General features: G+C 36.8%; 1 protein-coding gene across 1 annotated transcript in view; it reads right to left on the reverse strand.

The window, feature by feature from the left end:
* Window positions 1–22,326, reverse strand: part of cep162 (centrosomal protein 162) — a 42,262-nt gene that overhangs the window by 9,846 nt on the left and 10,090 nt on the right. The window contains exons 4-21 of the mRNA XM_059338613.1: window positions 20,898–21,023; window positions 19,931–20,111; window positions 17,818–17,897; window positions 17,665–17,735; window positions 16,670–16,700; window positions 15,453–15,527; window positions 13,981–14,181; window positions 12,420–12,501; window positions 10,331–10,604; window positions 9,758–9,974; window positions 7,694–7,836; window positions 6,689–6,823; window positions 5,631–5,762; window positions 4,401–4,513; window positions 4,169–4,247; window positions 2,894–3,020; window positions 1,255–1,418; window positions 435–539 (exon numbers count right to left, since the gene is read on the reverse strand). Of these exons, the coding sequence (XP_059194596.1) occupies window positions 435–539; window positions 1,255–1,418; window positions 2,894–3,020; window positions 4,169–4,247; window positions 4,401–4,513; window positions 5,631–5,762; window positions 6,689–6,823; window positions 7,694–7,836; window positions 9,758–9,974; window positions 10,331–10,604; window positions 12,420–12,501; window positions 13,981–14,181; window positions 15,453–15,527; window positions 16,670–16,700; window positions 17,665–17,735; window positions 17,818–17,897; window positions 19,931–20,111; window positions 20,898–21,023 (2,336 nt within the window). The remainder of the gene's footprint in view (window positions 1–434; window positions 540–1,254; window positions 1,419–2,893; window positions 3,021–4,168; window positions 4,248–4,400; window positions 4,514–5,630; window positions 5,763–6,688; window positions 6,824–7,693; window positions 7,837–9,757; window positions 9,975–10,330; window positions 10,605–12,419; window positions 12,502–13,980; window positions 14,182–15,452; window positions 15,528–16,669; window positions 16,701–17,664; window positions 17,736–17,817; window positions 17,898–19,930; window positions 20,112–20,897; window positions 21,024–22,326) is intronic.

The raw sequence follows: 22,326 nt of genomic DNA on the forward strand, positions 1-22,326 counted from the left end.
TACAGGAGTCTTTCCACCAAATGTACAGGATATGTACAGATAGTATTAGTGAACAGAGAAGGATCTGTGAACGGCTGTGAACGAGACCTGGGAGATCTAGTGATGGTGGAGAACTTTGTGGAAGGAGTAGCTGATGAAAATGTGTGGCGTGAAAACTTCCACATGCCCAAAGATGCTCTTATGGCTTTAAGTGATGCTGCCTGGCTCCATACCCAATCACATTAAACACACTTTAGATCACGTATGCAGCAGATTTCCTCCTGAAAACGCTCGTCTAAACAAGGAATAAAAAGTGAAGACGTGACGCCACTTTTGCGTCTTCTGTTCAGACCGTCACCATGTAAACGGAGCCTTAGTAAATCATGAAAAAACATAAACTGTAGGGGAGGAGTTTGATAACACGTTTGATAAGTTTGCTTGTTTGTGTGAAGAACCTGCTGCTGGAGCTCCTGCATCCTCTTCGTGTCCGCTGTTTTCTCTTTGAGCTTTCGTTGCTGCTCACTGCTTCTTTTGCCCACATCCATTTTCAGTTTTTCCACCTGCAAGACAAACAAGACAAACAAGACAAACTGTCAATTCCAAAACAGGTAGCATCAAACTTTTAAAAGCACTTTACATCCCACATCCTCGCAGCATATTTATCCATATGTTTTGTGAGTGTCCTTTAGGCAAGGCAAGGCAAGTTTATTTGTATAGCACAATTCAACACAAGGTAATTCAAAGTGCTTTACATACACATTAAAACAGCAAGACACTATTGAAAACAGTAAAAACAGTCAATTAAAACAGGGAAATAGAAATAAAAATATAAATAAGATAAAATAAGATACAGCAGGATAAAAAAGAGATAAAATAATAAAAAGCACAAGTCAAACATTAGTAGTTATAAAGTAAGGGCAGTAGAGTGCAGCAGATAAAAGTTAAGAGTGTTAAAGTTAAGAGTACGCTGCAGTAAACTATAGTGTTTTTAGTCCTGATTTAAAGGAGCTGACCGTTTGGGCAGACCTCACATCTACAGGTAGTTTGTTCCACAGGTGAGAAGACTTTTGGCAAATTGTTTCTTCGTCATTATTTTTAATCAGACTAGTATAATCGTGGGGAGGCCGTTTTGTAAAGGGGTCAACAAACTTCACAGATCATCACGTGGCCTAATGAAGTAGTTTTTTAAAGTACATAACCACTACGAATTAATGTGTTATTGTAAAGAAAAGAATATAATAAGGGGACTTTGTATGATGAATCACTGAGCCTCACCTGCTCCTTGAGTTGGCGTATCTCAGCTGTAGCAGCCTTCAGTCTCCCAGCGTCTCTGTCCAGCAGTTTCTGGTTTTCAGCAAACCGCTGCAGCTTCTTCTGCAGGGCTGACACTCCTTCCCTGTGCTCGTCCTCCAACACTCTCTGCTCTAAAGTCTTGTCACCTGACACATTCAGAATAGATACGCATTGTCAGTAAAACCACAGACCACCTTTGTATGTACAATTGAAAAGTATTTTAAATATTTAGCATGTGTAGATATATTGATAAATACTGGCAAGGTGCAGAAAACCGACTACAACTAATTTTTGACGTTAAACCCAAAAAAGACCCGTAGTGTCTACTGTTTGGACACACAACTTAAAAGTGCCCATTCCAAAAGACTCTTCTCTATTCTCACTTTTTGTGCAAACAAGCCACAATAGCTGGATGGCATAAAGTTATTTTTGATATGTTACCCATGGAATACTTAACATATCGGCCCAGAAGTATTCCTGACTTATATTCAAATCAAATCAATCAAATCTTTATTTATATAGCACTTTTCATACATAGAAATGTAACACAAAGTGCTTTACAAAAAATAAGGATAAAAACAGACAATAAATATTGGTACCAGACTCACTGCCATTGTGAGCCATTGGACCATAAGTGAGATAATACAGTACAGATCAACACATATTGGGTTACATGAGTTATTATATTCTTGATGATGCTGCTGTGGTGGTAAGCAAAGCTGGATGCTGTCTCTGGGGGGACTGTAGGAGCCAATATTATGTTAAAGACAGTTGAGATTTTTACTGTAGATTACAGCGTGTTTTATATTGGTTTATTGCCTTTTATTGTGTAGTTGAAATTTACCACAGCACCTGAAGTAGGCGCTGCACATGCGCATTGTTGTTCTGAAGGACTTAGTAAAAAGGTAAAAAAAAAAAGGTGGATTAGCAGAGTGCTAATTTCAGATGTTGCCGTTCTTTTAGATGTTTCAGTTACTTTCTGATGTTTGTGGAAAACCAAGAGAAGCTTGGATTGATGTGTATTAATGGAATACCTGGATTCTGCAACGATAAATAAACCAAGGAAACTAGGACCTGACTCCGGTGGTTTGTGAGTAATTAAGGAACAGTAACATACGAGTCGAGCCAGCTGTACCTGCATGCTGCTAATAAATTGAGTGGCTTTAGAATTAAGATTTACGCTTGCCACTACAGGGACTTCCTCCTCTTTTACCTCTATGTATCATATATGATTTATCTTTTTTAATGTGTTTTTATTTATGTATGATATGGCCTACCCCCTGTGGTTCTTGTTGTTATGGTTGTTTTAGTCTAAGACAGTTTTTTGTAGCTGTCTATGCTGGTGTGTGTAATGTATATTTGACATGCTGTATATATGCGAAGGAACAGAAACTGTACGGCTTCATTTTTTGTAACACATGACATAACCTTCCATTTATGTTTCTCCAGCAGATCTCTTTATATTTGTATTTATTTTATTTATTTTTATTCTTGTTATATGAAAAACTCAATAAAGATATTGAACAGAAAACATATTTAGCATGTCCTTGTAATTGTTTAATAACAGAGGTTATAAAGTTAACCAATGGACTAAATAGTTGTGTTGTGAGTCCAGTTTTACCTGAGGCAGACACAGCCTGAGCTCTGGCTACGTCCCTCTCTTTCTTCATCAGCAGCAGGTCGACCTGCAGAGTCTGCTTCTCCTGCTTCAGTCTGTGGATGTCCTCAGACAGCTTGGCCTCAGTCCTCTAAACACACAAACACAAACACATGGATTTCTTTGGCAACTGAGTGTGCTGAAACAGAACCTAAAGAGCTGCTTTGCCAATTGTAAATATGGAATAACTGCAGCGATGAAATGAAATCATGCACAACAATTGTTAAGTTAAAAAGGCTAAAAGGCTAAAAAAATATAGCTCGCAAGCTGGATGAGGACGTTCTTGTAACTGCCTCCAGTGTTTTGATTTGTTTGTTGTTGTTTTGGTTGACTAATAAGAAAATAAGTAAATAAATAATGATAATGATAATAATAATAATAATAATAATAATACATATTTATTTGACATTAAGTGGCTATATATAGAGATACAATTTCTTATTTTTGAAGTGTTGAGTATCAGGGGAGAGGCCTAGAGAAGTATTTTATACTTCAGCCTACTGCCTTTTTTTTTCAAACCAAAATAATATAAGGAAATGCGTATTGAATATTAAGTTAACTGGTTCTTATTTCTATCTTATTACTTAGACGGGGCAGATGCATGTATATGTATAGAGCTTTATATACTGTATGTGTGTAAATGTTTATATGTTTATGTACATCTGTATAATGGTGTCTATGTGAGTATGTGTATGAATATGTATATGCATCTAGCCTACGCTGTTTTAGTTTATGGTGTTTATTTTTTTCGGTTCGAAAAGAAGAATTAATAAAATGAAAAATTAATTTAAAAAAAATGAAAATGAAAATAAACCAGCTTTGAGTTACTTCAGTGTGCACAGCGGTCCTCATTTATCAAACGAGCGCACGACAGAAAGTGAGCGTAAAGTGGGCGTACGATCATTTCTACTCAAGCCTCGGCATTTATCACTGTGGACGTGAGCGGAGGGTACGATCAGATCTCAGTCTGCTCTCAGCTCGTTACGCAAATGTGAGTCAGCGTGAAGTGCACACGTCTGAGTCTGAGAATTGATCTTAGAAATATGTAAAGTAGACCGGTTACTGACTTGTATCCATAAATGCTCCTCACTTCTTTTAGGAGGCCTTTTTTCTGAAATCCGTCTAGACTAATACACCGTTCATTTGCACACACTGTCCACGCTGAGGTGAAACAAAGCTTGTTCAAAACTGACAAAGTCAGAACTTAACATATAGCTTCTTTGTGATTGTGATACCTACCTGAAACATGTTTACTTGAGCTAACAAGTCTGTAATGCGTTGAGTGTGATCCATCCTCGGGGTTTTATAGAGCTGCTCCCTGGTAAAGAATACAAAAACATTCAACAATGCAAAAAAAAAAAGAAGAGTTCAAAAGGTATTACTGTTTCTTAAGTCGGCCATCATTGATTTTAAATGGACACAAAATTGTGGTCACAAAATAGCCACAGATCTGAACCGTTACTGAACCCACCTTGTGAAAGCCAGCTCATTCAGCAGCCTCTGGTTTTCCTGAAACATGGCCTCCTCGTTGGTTTTACTCTTAACCTGCTGAGCCTTCACCTGCAGAAACAGCTTCTCGTTCTCCTGTGAAACACACGTTTAATAACACACATCGTAAAACACACGAGGAAAGAGAAAACAAAGCAAAAGTGTACAAATGAAACAAAAAAGAAAACAATCATGCAATTGAGTAATGAGTTTTGGTGGAAGACCGCTCATCATTTGAATAATTCATTCACTAAGACGACTGAGTTGGGACAATGAAGGTGCAGATGCAGAGAGCTGTTAGTCTAGACGGAATTGTCCAAAAAGTGAAAGTGAGGATACATGTCTGTTATGGGTACAAGTCAGGAACTGGCCTACTTGGTGGTGCTGAATCCAAAAAAAATGGTTCCCAAGCGAAATTTTGAGTTTTTGACCTTCTCATTTGCATATCAAAATGGCGGCCAAATTGCCCATCTTGCTCAGTTGTTGGACCATTTCCCCTTAGTTTTTTTTTGTAAGTAGGCAATCAAGATGAGAAAATTAAGTTTCTGGATCTATAGTCTAGAGTCAGAGCAAGGATATAGTGGAGGCTCAGTGCCTTTTTTATTTATTTATATATATATATAAATATATATATATATGCAAAATATTTTAAGAAAAAACTTTTAAGGCGAAATTATATATGTATATATATATATATATATATATATATATATATATACACGTATATATACATAAAAAAGACACTGAGCCTCCACTATATTCTTGCTCTGACTCTAGACTATAGATCCAGAAACTTAATTTCCTCATCTTGATTGCCTACTTACAAAAAAACTAAGGGGAAATGGTCCAATGACTGAGCAAGATGGGCAATTGGCCATTTGATACAAATTAGAAGGTCAAAAACTCAAAATTTCGCTTGGGAACCATTTTTTTGGACTCAGCACCCTTGAGATATGTAAGGTAGGCCGGTTCCTGACTTGTACCCATAAATGCTCCTCACTTCTTATAGGAGGCCTTTATTCTGAAATCCGTCTAGACTATGTGGGGGAAAACAACTTTCTGACACAAATGTAGAACAGAGTCCACACGCTTGGAATAAAATCATGTAACAGAAACAACATCCTAATCAGATTTGATTAAATGACAATCAGAGGAGAAACCACACACAAGTTAAGACAATTATTCTGAGATGTAAGTGTTGAGGGAAACCAACCTGCTGGTAACCTTTTATGAGAGTCTCCTGCTCTTTTATTTCTTTTTCAATTTCTTTGAGCTTTTCTTCTGCAGCAGAGTCCGTGGCTTCGGCCCGTTTCCTCTTCTGACTGGCTTCTTCTGCACTTTGCAGCTGAAGGGTTGAAAAAAAAAAAAGCTTATTTACGATTCTTAGATGTATCATTGTTGCTACTGCAGTTTTTCTTGCATCTAATTACAATTCCTTCGGTACTGAAGATCTGAAGATCTGAAACAACATATTTGATCTACAAACAGTTATATACTTTATATAGTCATGAAAAAAACATTTAGATTGGACAATTTAGATTTATTTGGCAGTTAATACAGACAGCCTTTATTTTTTTTGTGTTGTGAACTTCCCCAAAAATATAATTATTTTCTGCCTGTAAAAAAGTTCCCATGGTGGTCATCAATTCATGCCCTTTGTTCCTCTGGGGAGTTGTTTTGGTGTTACACCACCTAGCGTCAAAGAGCTGGCTGTGCTCAAAGTCATAAGATAAAGCGTTCTCTCTTTCTCTCTATTTATTTTCACTATTTTTTCCATTCAAAACCACAATATGTTCATATATAATGTTATGTAAGAAACTTATGAATCTGTTGATCAAGCTTACAATGACTTGCAATTTATAAATTTATTTTAAATCTAGTTATGCATTCAGAGTTAGCTAACTAAGCCTAACTAGAGGGTGGAGAGTGGCTGTGTGGCTCCTGTGTAACGCCTGTGGTTTTTTCCATTTTTCCTGTGAAGGTATGCCAGTTTTTTGCACTATAAAAAATTAGATGTGTGGGTAAAATTATTTTTTTTTGACTGTGAGAGGTGTGTAAGAGAGTTTATGTATTTTCATGTTGTTTATAATGTAGTTTAGGCTATATCATTTATTGTGCGATATAGTAAAAGACCTGTGTGGCTCCTGTGTAACGCCTGTGTTTTTTCCCATTTTTCCTGTGAAGAATAAACCCCACAGATACTCCACCATGTCTCGATTATTTCAACACAACGCAGTGTGAGAGCAGAAAGCAGCCTGCTACACTTGGTACCTTGCTCTGCAGTACATAGTTCTGCCTCCTGAGTGAGTTGAGCTCCTCTGCACCTCCCTTCATCATCTGCAGCTCCTTCTCTCTCTCAGCCAGCTGGACTCTGAGCTCCTCCACCACGGAGCCATTGTCCTCCCTCTGCAGGTCAGACAACAAGGATGATCACATGCATCATGAACAGTCTCAGATGTTCTCCCCTCATATTTCATCTGTAGTAGTAGAATGGTTGGGCAGCCCATAAGCACTGACATGATCCCTCACTGGCATCCCAGCTGCAATAACTGACATATAATCCTTCCAAAAACGCTCGTCCAGTACCTCAGGAACAATACAGTTAGTCAGGCGGCTTAGGATCAGATTTGAGAAGAAAGGGGACACGCCGGACAAAAGCACCAAACATTTTCCACATGCTCTCTATCACCAAAGGTTTCAACTTTTGGTAGGAGCCACTTCATCAAGATTGCAGATAGGAGATGGCAGCCATATAAAGTCTATGAGAACCAATATATCTTCCAAGCCACTTAGAAGGTCAATCTTGGTGTCAAAATATACATTTTCTGGGTCAAAGAATCATTTAAAGCTATTGAGAATATCACTGGATGACTCACTGTAAATAATTTGTTGATCAAGATCTGACATGAGATGAAAGCGTTCCCTTGATTTTATTCAGCAGTGGACATGGCAGCTAATCCGCACTCTCCCATGAACATTGATTCCAAACATTTTCAGCTCAGGATTCCCTGCTGCAGCACTTGAAGCGAGTTGCCCAGTCTGAGTGAAAATGAACATATCTACTTGATCAAATAATCATCTAGTGATATTCTCAACAGCTTTAAATGATTCCTTGACCCAGAAAATGTAGATTTTGACACCAAGATTGACCTTCTAAGTGGCTTGGCAGATATAGCAGTGGCTCCTACCAAAAATTGAAACCAGGCGGCAATCTCCGCGCACGCACGCACGCACGCACGCACGCACACACGCACACACACACACACACACTCCTACCTTGTTATTTGGATGAGGAAGTGTCTGTCTGGTGTTCTGTGTGTTTGGGTCCTGGTGGCTGCTGATGTCTACCTGCTGCTGGATAACAGCCACTAAGGACTGAACAGACGCCACCAGCTCACTGCTCACCTTCACATCTGGCTCTGCTCATCAAAAACACATAAAATGTATTTAGTACTTTCATCAAACACACATACCGTATTTCCTCCAATAGTAGCCGGGGCTTCTATTAATAAAAAATCAGTTTGGGACCTGGCTAATAATACGGGCAGGCTATTATTTGAAAGAGGCTTTTATTAAAAAAAGAACTTTTTAGAGTGTTTTACACAGCGCATTGTAGCCAGTTACCAGGATGTCGGCCATATTGGAAGTACTGGGATGTAAACCAACAATGAACAGCTGAATGTTCATTTTAGCAGGATTTAAAATGTCTAAACTACTAAAAAGCCCAGAAGAACGTGTGTAAATGGCTGGACTTTACAGAGAATGACTAGGACGGCAGGAGAAACAACCATATTTACCTACAGGACTAACTCGTAGTCCTAACTCGGATTTCAGTTTAAGGTGAGGCCTTGTAGAGAGAACTGTTTGGGGTTCAGGTAAACTTGGGCTCATGTTAACAACTTAAAGGAGGACTGGTTGGGGTCAGGGGTCAGGTTGGTGCAAAAAAAAGACACAAAATGACCAAAAAGACACTAACTGACAGAAAATAAATGAATTACTTAAAAAGACACAAAATGACAAAAGAAGACAAGAAAAATGACAAAAAAATACACAAAATTACCAAAAAAGACAAATTATTATTTAAAAAAAAGACACAAAATGACACAAAAAAGACACAAAATAACCAAAAAAAGACACAAAATGACAAAAAAGACCAAAGAAAGACACTAAATGACAGAAAAAATGCTAAATTCCTTAAAAAAAAGACACAAAATGACCAAAAAGAGACACAAAATTACAAAAAAGACAAAATGACAGAAAAAAATGCTAAATTCCTTAAAAAAAGACACAAAATGACCAAAAAGAGACACAAAATTACAAAAAAGATACTAAATGACAGAAAAAAAGACACAAAATAACCAAAAAAAGACACAAAATGACAAAAAAGACACAAAATGACCAAAGAAAGACACTAAATGACAGAAAAAATGCTAAATTCCTTAAAAAAAGACACAACATGACCAAAAAGAGACACAAAATTACAAAAAAGACATAAAATGACAGAAAGAAATGCTAAATTCCTTAAAAAAAGACACAAAATGACCAAAAAGAGACACAAAATTACAAAAAAGATACTAAATGACAGAAAAAAAGCTAAATTCCTTAAAAAAGACACAAAATGACCAACAAAAGCTACAAAATGACAAAAAAGACACAAAATGACAAAAAAAGACACAAAATTACAAAAAAGATACTTAATGACAGAAAAAAGCTAAATTCCTTAAAAAAAAGACACAAAATGACCAACAAAAGTTACAAAATTACAAAAAAGACACAAAATGACCAAAAAAAGACACAAAATTACAAAAAAAGGACACAAATGACCAAAAAAAGACACAAAATTACAAAAAAAAAGGACACAAAATGACCAACAAAGCCAGAGAAAGGAGGAGTGGTTGGGGTCAGGGGTCAGGGGTCAGGTTAAGGTAAGGGGGACACATATCGACGTGGGACAGACTTTAACACCGCTAAGACACCCGGCTTATAAAAGAGGCCGACCTTTATTTAATAAAAATTGTTTTTACCCCCGGTTACTAAATGAGGCCGGTCATTGATAGGGGCCCGGCTTTAAATTGAGGAAATACGGAACATATCAAACACTCAGTTCTTAACATGACAACGTGGTCCAGCCCTTCACACAATGCTCATGCATTATGAAGACACAAAGGGATCCAGAAATGAGGAAAACACAAGATTGAAAATCAATTTTCAAAGCTAACTGATAATATGAAGAGAAAAAAAACTTAGGTTAGAGTAGAAAAGCAAAGAAAAATAAATGTATGTAATCTAATCTGAGCAGTATAAGAAGAATATATTTTGCATGGGAGTGCGACAAATCACCTGTGTATTCATCTTTTTCTTGGCTCTTTGTAAATTTGGGTTTTTCCTGTGGATGCTGCCGAGGACGGGGAGCAGCAGACTGGGTTTGGGCTTTAGCTGCAGCTCCACTCAGCCTCGATGCTGCTCTCCCCTCCGGTCTCCTGCCTCTCACAGAGGCCACAGTGGGTTTTCTCAGTGAAGATGTAGAGGAATGAAAAGTAGTGGAGCCGTGGGAGGCCTGGGGAAAATGTCCAGAATTCCTCATTGTTACAAAATATTGTATCAAATACACGGAACAAAATAATACACCTGGGAGTGTGGTAGAGGTGTTTTCTGGTTTCTAAAAGCTGTCCTGACGCTTTTAGTCTAGATGGATTTCAGAATAAAGGTCTCCTATAAGAAGTGAGGAGCATTTATGGGTACAAGTCAGGAACCGGCCTACCTTACAGATCTCAAGGGTGCTGAGTGCTGAGTTTTTGACCTTCTAATTTGTATATCAAATTCATTCCAAAGTTTTGAATGAAGTGATATAAGTGATATGTTTGATACAACAACAGATCCAAGTGATGCTCAAATGGAGAAACGTTTCCTAACCTGCTGTTTCTTAGCTTTGCCGGCCTCGGAGGACGTGTAAGGAGAATATTTGTTGTGATCCTGCATCAGCCTTTCTACTTCCTGTCTGATGCTCCGTGTGAGGTTGAGAGGCTCTGGGGGGCTGGAGGGGGGGCGAGTCAACCCCTCGCCTCTTTCTGCCACTTGGACACAGTCGGCCTTTTCTGGTTGCTTCAGCTGTGACTCTGGAGAAGTTACGTCTGAGAACGCTGTTTCCAAGAAGCTGGGTGTCTTTTCTCCATCAAGTCCTGCAGCACTGCAATCAGAACATGTAAAGAGAAAACCAAACTGAAACATTTTAAGAAACATTTTGCTTTACTGTTGTGACTGGTGTTGTGGCCGCCTGCCGTTCTTTATTTATTGTATTGTTTCTCTGCATTACTCTGTATTTATGTAAATTCAGCTGTGAGGTTGCCTGGAGTTGTTTGGACCTTTTCTGGAGCTGAGAGACCGCCTACTTCCTGGTTCTACTGCCTCTACTCGTCTGTGATTGGTGCGGCAGAGATTCCTGCGAGGCAGCCAATCAGAAGTCGTCAATCAACAGGCTGCACCTTATAAAAGGCTTATGTGTTCACAGTTCATGGCTGCTGTGAGCAGTCTGCCTTTGCTGTTGGGTCAATTTGTGTAAATTAGGAGTATTGTATTAGTGTGTGTGTTGCAGTATTGTTGGACTGTCTGAGGGGTTTCAGATGTTGTGTTATCTTGGACTCTTTGTTAATTTTGTAGTTTACAAATTTGTTAGTTAAAGAACACCAAGACTTTGGACACCCTTTGTTTAAATCTTAGTTTGCTTTGTTGTCTTGTGAAAGCTTATAGGTGCTGATCTCCTTTTGTTTCTTAGAGTTTTCTTTAAGCCAAGAGTTTGGTAATTTATGTTAGTGGTATATTGTGTTGCCTATTGTCAGCCCCATACAGCCTCTTTTTGTTAGATTTTGTTTTTAAAGCTTTCTTTTACTGGTTAATAAAAACCTGATTTAACCAGAACCTCCCAGTGTTACATTCCACCTTCGTTTCTATACCTTTTCACATGTTACTGCTCTCAAAATCGAGCTGGGTCGTAACACTGGCTGTTAACAGACTGCAGGTTTGGAAGGTGAGTAAAGCACAACTCAGATCCCTCAGATTAACTATTGGTTTTCTTGTTTGAATCCCAGTTTTAACCCTCTGGGCTCTGAGCCGTTTTTGGCCGTTTTTGAATACTTTTGATTTTGCCCTTCATGTACCACATAAAAAATGTTTACTATACCCATATTTGGTATCCATTTTTTCTTCACCAATATGATCTGACAATTATTTTCTCACTTTAACCTACTTGATCAACATTTTGAGCCCAAAAATCATGAAATCTGAGTTTAAAAATGATACTTTTTACTAAAAAAAACCCACAAATATGCTCAATGAACTGTTTTGGAACTTGAATTGCTTGAAATTTTCAGCATATGTGCCGCTCTGCGTCCTTTATAGATAATATGAATTTCTTCATACATTTTTACGTGTTTACATTTTTTTTATAGCACCTGTGGTCCTCAGGAGTCAAAAAGGACCCCATGACATCAGACTGGTTTAAGGACATGTAGAAAAAAATATTACCACTAATTTTCATATTTTTTTCATTATTATTGGTCAATTTGAGTCAAATATACAAAATTAGACCTCATTTCAAGGGAGTATTAAAACCTGATTTTTTAAAATTTTTTTGAAAATGTAAACATAGGATACAAATATGAACATATAAAAAGGTAAAAGTTTAAATATAATAAAACTATATACAAAAAAGTCCAATAATAGCTGCAACTCTTCAAAACAAACTATGTGCGAAATTACACAGAGAGCTACACCAACGCTCAAATATTTCTGTTCTATCAAATTAAAACGATCATATCTTTGGTTTTACATGACCGAGGAATGTCAAACAAGAATTGGGAGAAAGTTTCAAGCCTGTCCTTTGGAGTGAAGTTGATAGCAGCGCTCCATGTGACCTAGTTCTGTTGTTAAACGTCATACGTTTGCATGTAGATGATAAACATTCATTAATTGCATGCCGATTAACTCACAATTTTGCAGCCCATACCTGACAGGATGGAGGGTGAAGCCCCTGATATTGCCCTTCTCTGGCTGGATGGGTCTCATCAGCTCCTCTGCAGTGGGGAGCTCTAGATACACAAAATAATGATTGTTTCAGTCCTGCCATGAGCATACAGTATTATCAAGAGACTGGTGACTTTAGGGGGCGACGAGGACCGCCAGAATGTATCACAAAAAATTAGTTACTGACAGCTGTAAAAGGATACCGTGGTTGTGTCCTCCAGAGGAGTTAATCCTTTAGTTCAGGGGTGTCAAACTCAAATACACAATGGGCCAAAATTTAAAACTTGAATAAAATCGCGGGCCAACATTGAACAAATAAACCTTTTAATATTTACCAAACATGTTTTGCTTTAACATTAAATATGGAACCAGCAACGCTTATAAACATACAATATATAACTAAATAGTGCAGACATGCAAAATCAAATTTCAAATAAAAAACACATCAGTGTCATTAATTTATTTAATAAAAATTAAATAAAAATCGTATGCCTCTTTTCTATTTGCATCCTTCTGATTTAAATATCAAAATAAACTTTTTCAACAGGTTAATAAATTCTGCCTTTCTTTTCTCCATTTTTGGGAAGGGGTAGCTGGGAGACAGCTCTAGCTTGAGGTTGCTATGACGACTGTCACAGATGAGCGTTTCTGGGTCCTGTCCTGATTGACGCGCCAAAACAACAGCAGGGCATTGTGGGATTTGTAGTATTAGCTGTAAATGTGCCGTATAATACCTGCGGGTCAGCTTTTATAGTACAATAATAAGATAATAATTTGGTATTGCCTCGTGGGCCAAATAAAATTACACTACGGGCCAAATTTGGCCCGTGGGCCAGAGTTTGACACCCCTGCTTTAGTTAAACCATTGAGCTATATTCTGGCCCACAAAGTCTAACTGCAGTAACTACGCAAAGGGTCAAACTGAGAAAGACTGCTTTAATGACTGATGTCATTTTTATGCTCAAGGATCATGATGATTTATTTGACCTTTGACCCTAGAAATGTAGTTACTGCATTGCTGTAAAAGGTTCTAATAGTAACAATGCACAAACAGTGTGCAGTAACTACAATGTTGTTGTCTTCTTTCAGCTTTTAGGTTTTGTTTTCAGTAAATAAAATCAGATTGGTTTTGTTATAAGTGTATTTAAAAGTGTTTAACAAATCTATTCTACTCTATTCAGAAATGTCATATTTTAGTCTTATTATCATTTTATCTCACTTTTCTACTTCATCACTATATAGATTCAAATAAACTTGTAATTTCCATTATTTTTATGTTTAAATTAGTATATATATCCAAAGCAGCCAGTGGTAAGTGCAATTACTGCTTGGTTTTGAGTTGGATTGTGTGTTTTTTAATATAATTATTGATCTGAAATAAAGCAAAATTGAAACATAAACATTTGAAACACGATAAAACAGACATCAAGGAGTTCATTTTCAGTTATAACTCAATTTTGACCAAAATGTAGTTACTGCAGTTAGACTTTGTAGAGCAGAATAGATAGAAAGAATCCACCATTTACAGTATGGTGCTGTCTGACCTGATTCATTGGTAGAAGCATGCTGAAGAGATGAATGTGGAGGAGGGGAAGATGGAAACACAGGTCTGCTCGTTCTCTCCGTCCCTTTCAAAAATGAATATCTGGGATTATGGTCATCTGAATCTTCCACCACATGGATCTGCCTGTAGGCCTCATGAAGAGCTTCCATCTCTGAGCCTCCACTCTGCACATATGACTGGCCTGCATAGAAAACAACTTTAGTGTACTTTGTATCAAAAGCAATGCAAGATTAACCTCCTTTTGTATATTGTTAATTTCTCCTAGATATTTTGGATCAATAGAACCTGATAAGTACAAAAACTAAGCATCGTCTTTGAACAGGAAGAAAAATGATGGGTTAATTTTACTGTATAACACAATTAATTCACCAGTTTATAAAGCTGTTTATTTCTTTACATTTACACCCTCTCATTTAAAGAACGATAGTAAAAGTCTATTCGATCTCAAATGAGTACTTCCTGACTAGCAGTGTCTTAGCTTGTTGCTATTGCTAAAAATAGTCAAACTACAAACATTATTAAGCACAAATAAACAAGTTTTAACTATAAAATCTGATCAGTTTTTGTACCTGGTCCACTTTTTTCTGGGGATAAGCTGCTGATTGACTTTACCAAGATGCTGCCATCTGATTTTTATACTGATTAATGTATTGACTACTGAGGACAACAGGTCATAGTTAAGCAAAATGAAGTATTAAGGTCCAGCAAACCTAAAATTAAATGTCCACATATGAGGACGCAGGGTCAGAGGAGGTTAAACTAAAATGAACTTGTGGAGAAACTGCAATGGATTGTAAGTCCCGCTTGAATTAGTCTGATGAGAAACATTTGGAAGATCATTGATTTATTTTTGGGGAAAAAAACACATTTTGGACAAACAACAGTGTGATGTTTGCTGGAAGTAAACTGATGTCTTTAATCTGACGAAGGCCTGATTATGACTGAAATGTCTATGGAATGACACTTTTACATGGGGAGAAAGTCTGAGGCCTCTTTATTCAAGTACATGTCTGAAATATTTTTTCTTACACATTGCAAATATTAACACTGTGTAGGGCTGGGCGATATGGACAAAAAGTTATATCCAGATATATTTAGGCTGAATATCTTGTTTTAAGAGTTAATTTATTATTTTAAGCGTTCAACATGTTTATTTCTAGATTTAATCATCTTAATTTTAAAAATCTTGTCAAGGTAAATTATCTGTCCATGCAGCAAGATCATTTCCCTCAGATTTACTGTTTTTATCCTGTTTTTAGACTAAACACCTTTTTTTGCAGTACATGTACTGACTTGTATGACCATACTTAAACAAACATGAACTTTAAATAAAACCTGCTCCCTGTACATTCTGGATATTTATTTTGGAATGTAACTTTCATGTAAGAAAATACTCTTTAGTTGTTGTATGCTACTGGATAGCACTGTAACTAGCCTGTGTGTTTGTGTTACCTTTGTCCAGTGACCCTGCAGCGTCCTTTCTTCTGTTGTCTCTACCTGTGTCATCCAGGGAATCATGGAGAGAAACTGAAACAACAGTTAAATGAGAGGAGCCTCAGTTTTCTTTTATTTGCAGTTCACATCAGCCTAAAGGCTTTTTTGAGATTTCAGACTTTGTTTTAAGGGTTAAATGTTACATGATAATGAAATTAACTGAAACTGTATTGTGTGGTTACAAAACTAACTAAGATTATAGTGAAAATGTCCTTCGTTTTCGTCTTTATCAACTTTTTTCATACATAATGAAGATGGATCAGACAGAGGAAATAAAGACAAAATTTACTGTGACCTCTTTTAATCTCCCACCCAACAAATACCCCATTACAAAAAACTACAACTAATAAAAACTAAACTAAAACTAGCAAACTCACTCTAAGAACTCATTAAAACTAACTGACTTTGAAAACAAAAATTCACAACGAAATTAAAACTAAAACTAATGAAAAGAGTGCATATGATGTTAATATACACTACTGGTCAAAAGTTTTAGAACACACCAACTTTTCCAGAATGTAATTGAAAATGATGCAGTTTAATGTCTCAGTGTACTCTGAAATTAATGCACATTTGCAACATTTAAAATTCTTTATTGAGCATGATAGTGTTTTGAAAGTAAAAAAAAAAGATTCAAAATCACATTTTATGTTGAACTAAAGGACTAAAAAAAGACACAAAATGACCAAAAAAATACACAAAATGACAAAAAAGACACCAAAAGACACAAAATGACCAAAAAAAGACACAAAATGACTTACAAAGAGAGACTCCATAGAGTTAAGTTGTTAACCCATTTCTTGTTCCCTGAAAAATGCCTACTTGTATAATTCTGAAATGTACATTATTTTTCAGTTTTGGTTAAGCTTACCTTTTTTTATTTACCTCTGGCAGTTCACCACTTACCTTTGTACCCTTTCAAGCTGTTCATTTGACTTGAACTGCTTGAATTTCAATAAAAAACTGGAAAAATTGGGGTGTTCTAAAACTTTTGACCGGTAGTGTATATATTGTACATTTTTCAATAAATTGATCACAAAAAATATATATATTTTCATTGCCAATGACTGCTTTTCCGTTGTGCATATGACAATCAAGAAGCTGAAACTTGAGACATTTGAATGAGATAAAGCTCACATACAACCTCAGTGAAATATCTTGTCTTTTTCTCTTACCTTTTGCAAGGATTGGAGACATTTTAGGCTCCTGAAAAAGATAAAAGCATGAATTACTGAATCATGTAGCAATCAGTCAGTTTGTTATATTTCAGTATAAACAAATACAGCATTAAGCCCTAGTAATGTAAAACAGTGATTCTTGAGATAAGGGACAAAACAGGTTTTGATTTTACAAAAATATTTGGATAATTTCCAAAATATAATAATACATTTTCGTTAAATGATTATCTTCTCTATCCAAACATTCTTTTGTTCAACCTCCCAGTTGTATATTTTTATGTAAACTGTATGTTTGCTGGATCCACATTTAATTTTTGTCAACAGCATCAGACACATAAAAATACTTATCTATCTATAAAAGCAAGAAGCGTCTGTGTGTGTGTGTGTGTGTGTGTCTAGGGCAAGGTTATAATAGTTTTGCTTTTTTCATTAGTTTTAGTTTTAGTTTCGTTGTGATTTTTTGTTTTCAAATTCAGTTAGTTTTAGTTAGTTTTTAGAGTGTGTTCGCAAGTTTTAATTATTATTATTATTTTTTTTAATTGCTTAGTTTTAGTTTAGTTTGTATTAGTTTTAGTGTTAGTTTTTTTGTAATGGGGTATTTGTTTCCTTTATTTCCTTTGTCTGATCCATCTCAGCCCCAATAAGTTTATTAAGTCATAAAACCAGATAGATGAAATAGATTTCATATCAACCAAAAAGGTTTACGGATGAAAAAAGTTGACAAAGACAAAAACTAAGTACATTTTCACTGTAATTTTAGTTAGTTTTAGTTAGTTTTGTAACCACACAGTTTCAGTTAGTTATCGTTTTTTAAAAACTCTAAACTTTAAAACTAACTATAATAACCTTGGTCTAGGGCAACTGGAGGCCCGGGGGCCGCATACGGCCCGCACCCTCACTTGAAGTGGCCCTCATTACAACTACATGCATTTCAGCATGAAATTGAAAATTACCAATGGCACCTTTAATCATTATAGAGTCCAACTACCAACCTCATCACGTGGCTCTTTTTGATTCTCCTCTTCTTCAAAATCCTCACTGTAATTTGGAAATCCTGCAAAGGCTGTGAGAGAAAAGAGCTGATGAACACACAGAAAAAAACAACACCAACAGTAAGAGAGTTTTGGCAGGTTTATTATTCTTACCTGGAGACTCCCTGACGGTCTCTGTGACTCCAGACTTTTTTGGATCACCATTACTCTGCTCAGCTACTTCCTCAGCTTCCCTGGATGGAGAATATTCATCTTCATTACATTACAGTCACAACCCTGATCTACAAGGGCAGAGCAGCTGCAAAGATACTGAATCCAAGCCCATAAGCAAGCATAAGGTATGTGAGTATGCAATTTCATTATTTATAATTCATATGAGCATTTTAGCTATCATCAAAATAAAGGAGTTGAATTTCCAAGACTTTAATTTGACTTTTTATAATAAGTTAATTTGGCTCATAGAAGTTTGCTGATCATGATTTTTGACTGAAGTCATAAATCAGAAACAGCATTGATTCTGCAGCATTAGATTGTGATGAAAAGTGCATTATATTAATCGTCTCCCAATATGTTGTGGCTATCACTGGCAGTTTGTTATAAGGATTGCTAATGCCATGATCTAAATGAATCCTCCTGAATGAATCTGGAGTTAAAATATCCTTTGTGGCAAGAAAAAGTATGTGAACCATTTGAAATTACATGGTTTTCTGCATTCATTTGTCATGAAATGTGATGTGCATCCCAAGTCCCAAGTACAGACAAACACAACATGCTCTGTGTGGCACAGAAAGAAAAAGAGACAGCCATATTTTGAGTAAAACAAACTGTCAGTAGGAGTAACAATAACTATATGCTTTATGTTCACAGTGTATGCAGTTAGTGTACATCATCATCTTACCATAACTACAGATGTCGATGAGTGGGTCTGTAGGCACATTATAGTCTTGATCATTAATTAATAATTATACACAGCGTCTCTGCTGATCATAAACATAGTGATTGAGAATTAACGGCATCACTAACTGTGCACAGAGTGTCTGGTGCTTGTTGTAAACAAACAGAGATCGCTAAGTGAACACCTCCTGCAGCAGCAGCACATACACACTGTACTGCTACAGAGCTAACTGTTAGCCTGTTAGCACATACACACTGTACTGCTACAGAGCTAACTGTTAGCCTGTTAGCACATACACACTGTACTGCTACAGAGCTAACTGTTAGCCTGCTAGCACATACACACTGTACTGCTACAGAGCTAACTGTTAGCCTGTTAGCACATACACACTGTACTGCTACAGAGCTAACTGTTAGCCTCTTAGCACATACACACTGTACTGCTACAGAGCTAACTGTTAGCCTGTTAGCACATACACACTGTACTGCTACAGAGCTAACTGTTAGCCTCTTAGCACATACACACTGTACTGCTACAGAGCGAACTGTTAGCCTGTTAGCACATACACACTGTACTGCTACAGAGCTAACTGTTAGCCTGTTAGCACATACACACTGTACTGCTACAGAGCTAACTGTTAGCCTGTTAGCACATACACACTGTACTGCTAGAGAGCTAACTGTTAGCCTGTTAGCACATACACACTGTACTGCTACAGAGCTAACTGTTAGCCGGCTCTGTGACTGCAGCTGGAAGAGACTGCTGCAGGAGGAATGTGCCGCTTCTTACTCCTCTTAGCGAGCCGCCATACCGAAGCTCGTTAAGAAGAGCAGAAAAATTGCTAATTATAGCAACAAGTTGGCAACATTGCTTCGCTGGCTTTTGGTGTCGAGTACTACATCACATCCTGCTTAGCGTTCTATCCAATCAGTAACCAGGCTTTTTTCAGGGGAGTGTACTGTATGTATACTTCTGACTTTGAAGAAAGTAATAAAAAATTGTCTAAAAAATCCTTCTCTCATTATTCTGGCATTTAGCAAATAGAAATAATTTTGGTATCCTAACGGACCTAAAACAGGAAAAGTGATTGTCTGATTTCATGTCGGACAGTGAGAAAAAAAAGCATATGTGTCTTTTTATATAGGTTATGTAAACTTCTGGTTTCAACTGTACCTTCTCGCTAGTGAAAATGAGGGTTTTCTATCAATGTGGTTTCTGAGGTATTAAATAATAGAATGTGGATGATAATTATGTTGTGTTTTTGTCGGCTTATTTAAGACCACTTGAAAATCTTTCATCAAATTAAACCAGTTAGTAGTGGAACAGTTAGTACTTAGTGGGTGTAATAGTACAGCATTGCTGTTTACATACCTGAGGTGAGTAGTTCCAGTAGTGGAACTTGTTGAGTCCAGCTCTCTGTTTAGCTTGGAGTAATCTATAGTAGTTAGAGCCGCTGCTTCTAGTTGGGCAAAGAACTTGGCTTTCTCCTCTTCTTCCTCTATAGTGTCCAAGCCGAGTGCTGTTGTCTCCGCAGCTGGTATCTTCACTAGGTCTGAACACACATAAAGACAGCACATATGGAAAGAGCAACTGTAATACTTCGATACTGAAAAAAAAACTATTAACCTAAACACTGGACACACAGAAATTCCAGTCTGTCCACCTCTGCTGTCACTGAGCAGGAACAGGTGTCAGTTAATTCTGTTGATTGCTTTGATCTGATTGCCTTTGATCTTTGCTGTGATTACAGTTACAGATACACACACACACACACACACACACACACACACACACACATGCGCGTAAGCACGCACACTCCTCACACATGCATACATATGCTTCAAACACACACACAGGTAACTTTATGCGATTTTCGCTACACACACACACACACACACATTTTGAGGTTAAAGGGCATAGTTAGAAATCTCTGAAGAGTCTCATCATAGTGTACACACACCGGCAGTAGCCCCCGTGGCCCTTTCAGAATTTCCCCAGAGGAAATTTTCTAGTTGTTTTTTGCTATCCACTTTGCTGCTGAAATTTCCCTGTTGTGGGACTAATAAAGGAAATCTTAATCTTAATCTGAATATGAACCATGCAGAGGCCTCCCATAGGCCTCAAATAAATTGTAAATAGAAGTACAAAATATTACAAGGGGGTTTGTCTGTCTAGAAGCCCCTTCCATAGAGAACCAGTGCTGTTTTAATCCAACTATGAAATGTAATTCAACAAACTCCTAGCCCATATGTGCTTTTATTAAGTACTTTCTCCCAACAAATATGACCAAATATTATCATGTTCCTCTTTTTTTCAGACTTCCTCTCTAGCTCAGTACTGTTTCTGCTGAGAACAGCTGCCTCCAGGCTGTCTTCCTTTGAACCAGTGTCTCCTGCATCCTCATCCTCCACTCCAACAGATCTCCCCAAAGACTTCCTGAAAGTCTTCCCAGATCCCAGCAGTCCTAGAGAACAATGTGAGAGTAAAGCACTAGTGACTTACCAACCTTACAACTGGAACTAAAGATTATACTTACCTTTTTAATGTAGACATTTTTTCTTCATATAAGACTATTCTGCCCTACAAAGTCTAACTGCAGTAACTAAACAAAGGGTAAAACTGAGAAAAACTGCTTTAAAGTTGTTTAATGTTTTTAACTGGCCAGCCAAATGAACAGAGATGTCAAAAACATGTCAGAGAAGAGATGAGAAGTTTTGTTTTGAAACAAAATTTTGAACTGAGCCATGTTGGTTTTGAAAAAGCTGACTCTTCAGAATGAAACGGATCACTTTAATATTAATATACTTATTTCTACATGTATTGATAATGTCATTTTTGCTCAAATGCTCAAAAATTATGATGATTTATTTGACCTTTGAACCCCAAAAATGTAGTGACTGCACTCTGGTTTTTCTGTAAATGTTCTAATAGTAAAGCAAAAACAGAGTGCAGTAACAGCAATGTTTTTGTCATCTTTCAGCTTTTATATTTAGTTTTCAGTGAATAAACATTTTAGACTTAATATTATAAAGAAATGTTATATTTTAGTCTTAATATATTTTTATCTCACTTTTTTACTCGAACACACTTTCCCTTTGGTTTTGAGTTGGATTTTGTAGTTACTGCAATTTTTATATGATTACTTCTCTGAAATAAAACAAAATTGAAACCTAAAACTTATCATAAAACAGACATCAAGGAGTTCATTTTTAGTTATAACTCAATTTTGACCAAAAATGTAGTTACTGCAGTTAGACTTTGTAGGGCAGTATAGTACTAGTAGTATAAGTGAGTAAAAATACATAACAACAAATTATTATCACAACATAATTACTTCAAAAGGCAGCATCTCATATGAGATTGTATTCAATGTGTTACATTTTACAGTGTGGTCCTGTTGCTGTGGTTTCATCACATCTATGCTAACATTTGGTAAATGTCCTTATCCTTACAGGGATTTTATGCATTTCTGTTTCTAGAGACTATAATGACTAGTCTATCGATGAATATAAGCTGCAGGTGGGAACTAATCCTGATTACTGGTTGATGGAACCTTGTGTGTTTTTTAATAAATTAATATACATGATTTCAGATATGCACTTTAGAGCAGCTATTCTCAACCTTGGGGTCGGGACCCCAATTGGGGTCGCGAGATGATTTCTGGGGGTCGCCAAATCATTTTGGAAGTCAGCTCTGTCTCCACTGTGTTAGAGTGTTCATGTGTTAATGTGTTTTTGGTCATTTTGTGTCTTTTTTGGTCATTTTGT

Source organism: Centropristis striata, chromosome 8 (assembly GCF_030273125.1).
Source record: "Centropristis striata isolate RG_2023a ecotype Rhode Island chromosome 8, C.striata_1.0, whole genome shotgun sequence".
Taxonomy (NCBI): domain Eukaryota; kingdom Metazoa; phylum Chordata; class Actinopteri; order Perciformes; family Serranidae; genus Centropristis; species Centropristis striata.